This window comes from Melopsittacus undulatus, chromosome 4, assembly GCF_012275295.1.
Source record: "Melopsittacus undulatus isolate bMelUnd1 chromosome 4, bMelUnd1.mat.Z, whole genome shotgun sequence".
NCBI classification, from domain to species: Eukaryota; Metazoa; Chordata; class Aves; order Psittaciformes; family Psittaculidae; genus Melopsittacus; species Melopsittacus undulatus.
In genome coordinates, this window is record NC_047530.1 from 108,377,535 (window position 1) to 108,389,830 (window position 12,296).

General features: G+C 39.6%; 1 protein-coding gene across 2 annotated transcripts in view; it reads right to left on the reverse strand.

The window, feature by feature from the left end:
- The window catches only part of CPXM2 (carboxypeptidase X, M14 family member 2), a 78,031-nt gene that overhangs the window by 25,689 nt on the left and 40,046 nt on the right, over positions 1-12,296 (reverse strand). For both annotated transcript variants that reach the window (XR_004549564.1, XM_005154490.3), the window contains exons 4-5: positions 4,165-4,249; positions 3,501-3,651 (exon numbers count right to left, since the gene is read on the reverse strand). Coding sequence is in view for 1 of the 2 variants with exons in the window: in XM_005154490.3 (XP_005154547.2) it covers positions 3,501-3,651; positions 4,165-4,249 (236 nt within the window). In the remaining variant the exon portion in view is untranslated. The remainder of the gene's footprint in view (positions 1-3,500; positions 3,652-4,164; positions 4,250-12,296) is intronic.

Consider the following 12,296-nt stretch of genomic DNA (forward strand, 5'->3'; position numbering starts at 1 on the left):
TGAATTTATGCAATATCACTTATAATGAAAGATACTGGCAGAAAGTCACTGTTTTATACAAGGTGAGCACTAGACAACCAGATAGCCTGGCAATAACAGACAAGCAAGGAAAATACAACCAAATGGTGTATCTGCTGCAAAACACCTCACTCCATTACAGAGTAAGAGTACATTTCTTATCATGGGTTGGAAGTGATGGCATAATCATGATACCAATGATAGCTTTCTATATAAGAATTATTAAAAATTAAATCTTATAAAAAATTTATTCCATTAAAATAATTGCCCATTGCCTTGAATACTCTACAGTATAAATAAATGCATGAAGAGCTCAGCTAATTTTCTCTCTCCTATCTCTGGGTACGTTTGATCATATGCAGTTTCTTTTTGATTTTCCTTAGGTTCAAGAAAGAAGAGGCACAGAAAGTACATCCATCCCTCTGAGGCAACTGTGAATGATTGTGCGCATCAGTCTACATCTATGTAAATAGCAACATTTTGGGAAACCAGAGGGAATTAAATGCTGGTACTTTTGTCTTCTTTTTCCCCAGTGAGGAATGGCACCTCTGATCCTCTGCTATAGGAAGGATTTTATGGCATCTTTCCTTTTTTTCTTTCCTGGCATCAGCTAAACGTTTTTCCCTTGGTGAAACAGCAAATCACTTCTTTCATCTTAAAGACGGTGCTGACACAGTTGGATAACACAGCTTTTTTTTGTAGAGCTCCTGTCATAGGCTAGGAAAAGGTTGTTTGTCAAGACTAGCCTAGAACAGATCGAAAATGTATAAGTAATATACATTTCACTGACTAAAACTACAATCATTTGATATAATACAGATTATCTAATCAGTAACTTCTGTGCTCCAGTTATCCAAAGAGTATTTTCTCATGATTTTTCCAACTCTTGGTACTCCTTGCATAGGCAGCAGGTATATTCACAAACCACAGGAACGGGTCCTAACCATTTCCATCACATTCTGTCAATGCAAATAAGCTTTCCTAGAATATTAATACCTTATTGAGATTTATCCTTTATCTGGTATTTCTTTCTTACCCTCCCTTGTGAGCCTACATGATGGAAAGCTGATCTAGAGCACAGCCTGAATGCAAATTGCTGGATTTATTCAGGGATTAATAAAGATAGAAACCCTACTAAGTTTTAAACACAAGAAATTCACAGTTGTGAAAATTACTTTCTTCCCTTCCACCCTCTTTTTTCTTGGGGTATTTCCCCATGCCCCATATCTGCCTGTCACTGTCATTGCCTCAGGACACTGTGCGTGGGAGCTCTAAACCACATCTACACTGCTGCCCTTGACAACTTCATTTCTTGTATGCTCATACTCAGAGTGCAAATACAGTCAAACCCACAGCAGGTATTCAAGGAAACTGAGCATCACATAACTTCTTTCAGAGGTCTTTGGGCTTTGGAAAAGACAGAGGTGTTTGAATTGACAGAGCTCTACCTCCTGATTTTGATGAACTTAGGAGACTTGCTCGGTTTTATAGTGGAAACCTCTGTCAGAAAAGAAGCCTTTGTTTCTAGCCACACTGGCAATAGAGTGTATCAGAGCAGCACTATCACACCAGTCAGTTATCTAACTCAGAACAAGTAAGATACTATTAAAGGGTGAGGAATCCAGTTACAGGGAACTACAAAATATGTGTCCTACAGGAAGAAAATGTGTGGAAGAAAACAGGCCTCTGCAACCCAAGGAACAGGTTTGCTCTAGGAGTCTTGCGTGCAATGGATAAAATGAGCTAGAAGAAAGAAACATCAATTCTGTCTGAGCTAAAAGGATGGGTAAGCAGCTTATCAAAACCTATTAGTTCTTTCAGTCCAATTACATTTTGAATAAACACACCCCATTCCCAATGTATTTCTCAATGAATGATTCTGGTATTTTCTTTCGGGGATAAGCAGAATCAGCGACTGCAGGGAATTAACCCAGTAAATGAATACCAGGAAGAAGCACTGATTACGTTTCTATGCTAATCCAAGACCTGCAACAATCTGGAATAGCACTCATTGCAGTGGTGCTGGAAGTGCAGCTATCTTCTTACCTTGATAGCAGTTTCATCAATTGACACAGCCCTGTGAAGCTGAAGGGTGACAAATGCTAACACTGCAAAGCAGAATTTGGCCTTGTATGGGTGTATGTCCAAATAAGAACCAAATGTAAATAACTGCTGCACTTAATAAAAATCAACTTTTCAAATATCATCATTTTTTTCTCTTTCCTTTTTAAGTGCCTACACTCTTCCTTGAGCTTCATGCCCTGTGTCATAATGTGGATCCTCTGCAAATAAACACAGGAATTTGGGATAGATCACTACTCTCTGACAGCCCACTGGTCCTTTCAAGAGAGATAGGGAAATACTGGATCTGGAATTGCCCCTTCAGGGTAAAAGCTACAATGGAGGACAAGAAACCCACAAAGTTGAAGCTTTCTAAATCCATGGTTGGAAGAAATCAGAATCCTATTGAAAACACGAATATTCACATACACAGTAAACCCTGGTCACTGCCATTCAACTCCAGGATGTATCCCTTCTGTGCCCCAGACTGGTTTTGTTTCCTGAGTATCTAAACAGCTAAAAGACAAAAGGCTACCTCTGCTTGGCATGTGAAGACCCTACATAAAGAGTGGAATTAGAGGCAGCAAATCTCTGATCAGCAGCAGGAACAGATAAAGCAGTAATGATAGGCTCTGGAAAGGCAGTTCTTTCTAGCTCTAGTATTTCTGAAAATACTGTTCATAGTCCCCTGCAAAAAAGAACCCAAACAAAGAACTGTTCCCAAGGTGCAGGAATTTAAGATCAAAGAGCAAATTAAAGCAAAGAAAATGAGAGATGAGGAATGAATAGTGGACAATTGAGAAAAGATTTGAAAGCTTTTTCCAGTCTTTACCAAGAACCGGATCATTTACCTTCACCTGAGACTTACCAGGGATCATGCTGGATTTGAAAGCACTTGCAATTTGCTAGAAATTCTTTACATCCCCAATTCCCCTCCTTCCCCTCTAACAAGATAAGCACTAATTCAGTTCCATTATCTGCCCTCAAATTAATTTAGGTAAGCCCTATGGCCTGTATGAAATAATAAATAATCATCATACTGCATAATATAATGTTTTTTCTTGCCTAAGAAACTCAAGACATCTGCAAGTGACTGTCCTGATACATAATCCTATTGCCTCCCCAGTACATGCACACTCAGTAAGATTAATTGTGCTGCACTTCAGCCCAAACAACACAGAAAATCTTGTTAGATCATCCATGCAATATTGTTTTATTAATAAAACAACTTGTAGATGCTATGCAATTACATTTGAAGATTCATCTTGATACTGTTCATGTATCTGGACAGATATTTTTGTTTCTTTCTGCATAACTGTACTGACAGGTATTGTATCAAAAGCAAAGATACCCAAAGAATGTAAAATTTCTGAGTCTTGCTATAGGCAGCCACATCAATATCAGTTGAGAAAGACTCTTACCTGGCAAAGGACACCCTAAGATTTCCAGTCTCATACAGATGCTACCTTCTTGGAACCAGGAGCGTGGGTTTATACGGATATAACGAGCAACAAGTGGCTCCGGCAACATATTGAGAACTGGGATCTCTTTTTCACTGTTTCCTTCAAATATCTATGCAGGCCAAACATACAAAAGTGGAAGATCAGTTCTTCAATAAGTCTTTTAGCACTTGGGGTAATAGAAACAAAGTCACCTGGTACAGACCCATGATGATAGTGGATTAGGCCAGAGCTGCTCTCCAAAGAACACAATTCCCCCCCATGCCCCTCAGAGAGGGGATTCTACATTCTCTCTGGCAATAGCCACCTCATGGGCATGAGATGTCCTCAGGGTTCATCAGACTGATGCTAATCCTTACATGGGCCATGCAACAAGAAACATATCACATCATAGGTCAGACTACTGCCAGGGTGGCATTCACATCCATAGGTGGACATATGCAGGTTCGTTATATAGGGTATTCCGGATCCCTCTCCCTATTATGTGATTTGCTCTTAAAATTAGGGGGACAACAGAGAAATTGCTTTGTAGTCTTTAACTGACCAATCTGGCAAATCAAAACTCCACGTGGACAGCCCCACTTTCCCACCTCTGCTCTTCATAAAACTGTTTTGTGATACTCACCACATCTCCAGATTCGTTTCGCACAGCAGTCCATGCATGACTGTCATTGCTCACCAATACTCTGTAAGAGGTCACCCAGTTACTCCTTGAAAAAGACAAAGAGTAACTGAGTTATTTTTTCATAACTTAGAATGACTGCAAGTTGTGTTTAGTGTAATAAAGCTTGTAAGACCGCTGGCAATGGAAATCCCGTGTGGCAAAGTCATGTCAACACTTGGCTGAAAAAGTGACATGCAAATCTAGATTCAACAGCTCATTAAAGCAGCCTAGCACATAGAAGCAAATAAACAGCAAGATGATATTCTGGGGTTCCAGGAGGTGAAGGATTATTGCTCTCCTTTTGTTTTATAAGCAGAATTTGGGCTAAATGGCTTATCGAGAACAGATGCACCCAGTGTTCAGAAATCTTACCTTTTCTGCTACAGAACATTTATTATTTCTGCTGCTGTTATCAGAGAGAATGGAAAAACACAATAAATCCTCTAAGAAAAAAAGCCTGTGAATTTCAACCAGAAAAATTTCCATTTCTTCCAATACAAGAATAACTAGAGCCTGGAGTCATTCCTGTATTTATTAGCAATAGGTAGGAACAGAGAGACAATTCTGTCTTTACACAGCAGAGTCCAATGGATCACAGCACTAGTGCACTGCTACAATACTTACATCCATCTTCAGCAGGCTGATCGTTTTAGTGTCCTGTTAAACAATTTACAGCTAAATACCCTTCAACTTAAAAAAGCAAAATCTTCATTTGTACCTAAATTGTGCCTCGCCTTTCTTTTCACCTAAAGAAGAGTAGGAGAATGCTGCTTCTTATATTCCAACTAGATTTAAAGCTGTGTAGCTTTTATACTGTCTGGATATTCCCTGCCATAAGGTATATACAGCTATGGAGAAGGTAATGCCCTGATTCTCCTATTTGTTGGCCTGAAAAGGCAACAGTAATACATTCTTTTTTCCCTAACACCTTCCTGGTTTCAACAGGCAGTGACTTGGAGAAGAACTGTGGCTTGGGGGTGTGTTTGTACTACAAAGTCAGTCCAGGATGATTAAATTCTATATTCTTATATATAAACTGATTGTGCGTAACCAGCAGTCCTCTAGAGCAGTCACTCTTGAACACAGGCTCTCAGCTAAGCTACAAAGTGAGACTGTTGAGAGTGAAATCAAGATAAGGAAAGCTCTTAGGACTAGAAAGAATAGGGGCAATTTGGGCAGCTACGGGGGAAGCATCAGAGCATATGAATCAGAGATCAAGGAGTACCTGGAAGGACAGACACACTTAAGAACGACTTTCCCTTGTAGCACCCCCATACAAACACAACTTTGTTTGCTTTTTGATCTTTTAAAAATCAACAAATACCTGTAAACTACCTATAAACATACAACATTGACTCCACTGTGCTTATATTTAAAGGAACAAATTAGCCTTTATGTGTTCACTAAGAGATTCAGGCTTCTGGTGAAGACCAAGAAGAGCATAGGGGCAGAACAAGAGCAAAATCATCAGCCACAAGACCAGCACAAGTTCACTCACCTTCATCTTGTACAAAATAGTGACCTTAAGATGATGCCAAAGTAAATGCATGGCAGCAAAATAGCTATAATTTTACTCAGAAAATGAAAGAGCAGAATGAAATCTAAAGTGGTGCCACTTACATAAAAGATGCAAACTGATGTCCAGACTTACAATGGCACCTAAATCCAAAGTTTAGCTAAGTGTTTAGTAGGATTTAGACAAGCACTTCTGTATGTAGGTATACTAATACTCCCCAAAGTCAAAGAGCAGATATCATGGGATCTTCAAAAAATGACTGAACAAACCCAGCTCTGTTTCACACACTAAACCAGCCCTTTGCAAATCTTCCACCAGCTTTCTTTAAGGAACGGATTTTGCCATTCATGTTGGTTTGAATGGAAAAATCTTGACTATTGCCAAGCAGACTGAACTTATTATCATATGAACAGATGAACATGCCTATGACTTGTGATGGACACACTGCTTCTATGCTCATTAAACAACTGTAACAAGTTAGCAGCACTCTGAAAATACGAATTGTCTGCCTGTCAGTGGAAGATCTCCTGGGGTAAGGGATTTATAGGGGATCTGTTACATGCTGGCATCTTAAGTCTATTTCAAAATCAGGCTAAATGGCAATGTCACAAATCAAACAACATCATTGCTTCTGAAATATTCCAGAACCTTTATCACTTCAGTTGCACAAATAAGATCAGAAGAGCAAGCAATATGTTCATTACATCTAGAAAATGAATCTAAAGAGAATACCACAGTCACAAAACCAAGACAACTGTGGACGTTCTTCATAATTGAGCATTTTGTAAGAAAAACATGGCTTTTGATTACAGAAAAATGGGAATTAAAGTTTTTAACAGAACCAGCTCATTTTAGTGGCATAAGAAATTGTTGCTGTTGCACTGTTTTCAAGATAAGGCTTTTATTTCCAGCATTTTAATTTTCTCATTCCCCACAGTTACAAAGATGCAAACTTCTCCCATAAGAGAATGCATACTTGTCAGTTGCACACATTTACCGTCTTAAGTGGTAATGTGCTTCTCAGAGGATGTCTGCCAATTAAGATACAAAAGGGATTACATCTATTCTTTTACATTTGGGGTATAGGAGGACTAGAGAGGGCCATGGAACAAGATAAATCAGTGTAATGTATTAGATCACACACCATATCCTGATAACTGTGCTTGCCTATAAGGATTGAACATCCACTTCGTATTTAGTGAGATGCAGAATAAAACCCTCATGGGTGACCAGATCCTTTTCCCACTGGCACCAAATGCCAAACTGCCTCTAGGGACCTAAATTCTTCCCCCTTTTTCCAACATCATAAGAAAAATGTTTTTTGCCAATATTAAGTAGGCTACTGTAAATTCAGGTTTACCTCAGAAAGGACATCTTCTGCTTTAAAGTCATGTTCCCCATGGTGGGGAAGGGGAATTCTGCATGCTCTCATGTGTTCAGAGTATCTGGAAAACTGGCAGAAGCTCCTGACCAGGCAGCTGAGTATTTTTAAGTCCCAGATATTTCTACAGGGACAGACCAGAAGAATAGCATTCAATGGACTAAAACTTCTCAAGAGCTGCAGATTTTCTACACATACACAGCATAGGAGGTCTTCTAGGCAGCAGATGGATATGTTGCACATGCTCAAATCAACAGTCTCTTTACATTAAATACAGCTCTTCCTGGAATTGAAGAGCTTAATATCTACAAGGTGTTCTGTTTATTCATGTAGAAATCTAAAGGTTTTTGGAGAAATCCATCACAGAAACATGATAGCTAAGGCATAGTCTTTTGCTAGCAGTAGTATTGGGGAATGCCATCTGACAACAGGGAGATCCATCTTGCTGGGTTTGGGATTTGCAGACATTAATTTCTGCAGCACATCACATGGAATCCTTCTGAGACTCATCAGCACTGAACAATGAAGCTATGTAAGGAAAGCTGAAAGGAAGCTATAATGCTTTCCAATACTTTGGATGTCCCTACAATTGCTATTGAGAAGCTCCTCTAAATTCACTCTATGAAATCTTCTTGGACCTACCATTATATGCCTCAGACAAAATACGTATATTTGTTGGTTTCATAAAGTCAAGGAGACACCATTAGGGGAACATTCCCCTACATGCCAACATTATGGGAAGTCCTATGCCAACATTCAGAGAAGGGTGTGTTAGTTGTTAAGCTCTTTCTTGGCAGGAAGCTAGACAATACAGAAGTTATTGCATGACAGTACCTTCAGAAGTGTTTCAGGTTACCTCTAGATCATCATGCTCCAGCAAAGTGCTACTTACATGACTGCCTCATTTATTTCACCAATGGTAGAAAAGGATCATGAGATACAGATTTGGCAGGAATCATTTGGGTTCAGGTGCTTCCCATTGATAATCCTTCTTAAAATTTATGCCAGCCTTATCTCCTCAGGAGAAACCCAGCAGGAAAATGTCATATTTGTTGCCAACATTAATCGTAATTTCACAGAAAGTAGATGCAAAAAATCAAAATCAGATTCAAAATCACTGTGGTGAAATTTTTAACCATTATTAATTAGTTGGGGTTTATCTGCAATGCGTTAGCTTTAGACAAGGCTTATTTGAACAGCCTTGATTTGAAGTTCAGTTTCCTGAGATGCATGGAAATATCCAGCCTGTCCACTCCCATTTTAAGGAAAAGACAAACTGAGGGATTGAGTGACTTGTCCAGGGACACAGAGGAAACATGAATCAAAGTGAAGAATTCCAAACAGATCTCCCACAGCCTTAGCAGCTTCCTGCCTAGAGAATCAGCTTTTCCTTATCCAACCACGGCAGCATCAGGCTACAATGAGTAGGGAAAGACATCATGACAGCACCAGAACAACAAAGCATCCTTCTGCCTTGCTTTTCCCATTATGACTTGCTTACTTTTCTTTATGTGTATTAGACACCTAGTACAATCTCAGTCCAGCACAGCACTCAGTGAGTGCTAAATGAGAATCATTGGAGGGGCACCAGGCTTTTGGCTGCCCAGCTTCCAGCAGATAAGTACATCAGCTGAGACTTCTGACTATTTGTGTTTGGTTTTATATTGTTTGAACTGTGCTTGCTGCATGTAATACCTTAAGGCCAAGCTCCTCAATTATGGAAAGCTGAATAAGCAACAAGTGAAGTAAATCTGATACTCTTATCCTAGTCTCTAAGGATGCTTTTCTGCATCACTAAAACCCCACATGATTTGAGATAAGTAAGGAAGGTTGTCAGGTGCTGGTCAGTAGAAGCCAAAGGCAACAGTGGAAGGGATGCTGGGGATGCAACTAGCAAACATTGGCAGAGTTCATATTAGCATCTTCTGTAATGGACCTGGCTCCAGCTAACCATCTTATTCTGCTGTTATGAGAGTCTCATCTTTCTGCATTACAAAACCCTAAAATTAATAAAAACAGAACCAGACAAAGACTTAGATGTACATGCACCAATAATATATAAATCAGCAAGCCAAAACACTTGAAATAGCAGAATATCCATACAAAACCCAGCATGCTAGGCAAACCTTAGATTAAACTGTACTCATGCAACAGAATCACCATGCTGGCAATTAAATGACTTTCTACTTGAGAAGTAATTTGTAGTCTCATGCAATTAAATGCAAAGCCATTAACATTAATAACCTATAATAATATTTATGCTAATAAAATTTTAAATCATCTACTACAAAACAGTTTCAAAAGGAAGCCAAATCAAAAGATGCTCAGGCTCACCACAGGTAGCCCAGCAAGCTTCACAAACCAATTCAATTGGTATGATTTGAGAGCTGGAGCTTGGTAATTCTTCTAAATAGTTGAAATTTTGAAAGTTTAGATTTTAGAATTACTTCTATCTGGTTTAAATGAATACATTGAAGTCCTGTGAAGAGAAGCTCAGGACCAGAATTTCGCTTGCTCAGAATGAATTCAGCAATGATTTTTATAGCGCTCTTCTCAGCGAGCAGGAGTTGGGGTTGCAAATGCGTTTCCCACCTGATGGTTGTCACTTACAGCCAGGTTTTGACAAGACACTGGTCTCTGACTTTCTGATCTTTCTAGAAAATCCAGTGCTAGCCGGGGGTATTTCCTTTCGCTCTTGTACAGTCAGATGGTAACATCTAATGGTGTCTTTGTGGGGTCAAAGACATCCTCTGCCCCAAAGATTTTATGGTCTTAGGACCTGTCATTTAAAATCACTCTTTGCAAAGAGACCCGTGTGTGTTTGAAATTATTCCTACACTAGATCCTCCCCTTTCATGTCTCCTGTATCTGCTAAACACAACCAAGCTGTGATTCCTTTTCTTATAAACTTCCTTGTATGAAGTTTTTAATTTACCATTCCTTTTTATGCCTATTACACCTTTGTAAATCAGTCATGTGTATGAGGAGAAAAATCTCAGCTGTATAGGCACTGCCTCACCATGTTCTTTCGTCTCCTTCCTGTGAATATTAAAGTAATGGAAAATGAAAAGCACTGACAGTAAACAGCAAATACTGCCATTTGTGTGCACAGTCGTGAGCATATTTAAAGTAATGCAGAAAGAGCTCAGATCTACCAAGATCACACAAAGATGTGGCCAAGATTCACTTGGTGCATGCAGCAGTGATGAAGGTGGATGATGAAGCATGGAAGGAGTGGAAAGGAGCAGCTGCCTGATGTCCCCCAGGTAACCCCATACACAATCATTCTCATTGTAACAAGTCATAGCGCACATGCAAAATATACAGATCAAAGCTGTGATTAATAAGTGCAGGTAGATACCTATATTTGTTTTATGTATCCTTTTCCTAAAGGCTTTAGAGCATTTGATTTCTAACTACCCGTTGTAGGCCCTTCCAAGGAGGTTAAGAAGCTTTTCTTCCTCTTCTGAGCTCCCCTGTGAGCCTCACTTAGCAAAGCAGGTTCTCTCCACACGACACCACCCTATGAAAGGTTGGACCAGATGATTCTTGAGATCCATTTCAATCTCAGAGTATGAGATTCTATGATTGCAGTGATAGGACAAGAGGTAATGTGTTCAAACTGAAACAGGGGAAGATCAGGTTAGATGTAAGGAAGAAGTTCTTTACTATGAGGATGGTGAAGAACTGGAACATGGGTACCCAAGAGTGCTGTGAATGTTCCATCCCTGGCAGTGTTCAAGGCCAGGTTGGACAGAGCCTTGGGAGACATGGTTTAGTGTGAGATGTCCTGCCCACAGCAGCAGGGTTGGAACTGGATGATCTTAAGGTCTTTTTCCAACACTAAGTATTTAGTGATTTTAGGATTCAAACCTGCTCCCTTCCAGTGCTTCACCATGAGTCACCAAGTCTTTGGTATAAGAGTCACAACTGGAGCAAGAGCACCGTGACAAAACATACCCACAACAGAATATGGATTTTGACATTTTTGCCAATCCTGTGACAATATAAGCACATTTCTGAGTGTGCTGTCAGAATCCCACCTACACGGGATCATCTGAGCTGGTCACAAGCCCAGCTCCTCATTGATGACTATTCATCAGCAGTGAGAAATGCTCTGCAAAGTCCTGCATAGAGTACTAGAACCAAGGTGGAAGATGAACATGGCACACGGATTGAAATTAAGCAACTAAATGGAGAGCACTGAAGGCTGAAGCTGCCAAAGGCTTCTCAAGAGCTTCAGCAACTGAAAGCCCATGAGGTGGCTCCACCATTTTAATGGAAAAATATAACTTAAAAAAGCCAATTATAAACACTAGTATAATACGTAACTAGTGACTTTAATATATCAGGGGAGCTTTTTCTATACCGAACTCAGGTTGTTTTATAACTCACATCAATATACTTGATATGATTTCAGTGGATTTGGAACAATTCACTCTACGAGAGCCTGACTTCAGGGAAGCTGTAATAACCTCTGCAGTCCTGTCATCCAGTCAGGGCAAATAACAGTTTGCACTGATTTAATGCACTATAACAATTCAAGTCTGTACACAGCAGCTGCTTATTTTATTATGTAATTTGGATAAAACATAGAGACATTTTCACTGGATTTGCTGAAGTTTCATAAGGGTGGGTTTTGATAGGTACTGCTTTGAAAGTCAACACCAAGTACCACTGCTGTCCTTGTGAGCTGGACAGGATTTATTCTACAGTTTATTCGATTATGCTTCCAAAGCAGTATTGCACTGCTGTTGTTTTTTGCCCCTTCATATCTGCAATGAAAAATCCTTTTTCTTAGGTATACATAGAAACAACACAAACACCTATGAGTAATCGCTACACTGTCCCAAATGCCAATGCAGGTACACTGAAAGGATTATCACTGCTCTTTATGCTTGTTATTGGAATACTGAGGATGCTGATTATCACCTCATGAAGCCAATCTTACTGCTGAGATTATGATCTTAATACCATGAATGAGTGATAAACTGGGAAGGAAGCAAGGGTTTTCATCCTCTTGCAAGCAAGGAAGTTTACCACCTTGCAATCCTCACACACAGACCATAAAAACAAATCTCAGCTCCTGAGGAACAGCCAATGAGTACAGCAATAAATTAAAATCTGGGGCAACACATTCATTTTGTGACCAAAGAACTGCATTTCTTTCTGTACTGCACCACCAAAATTAGAAGT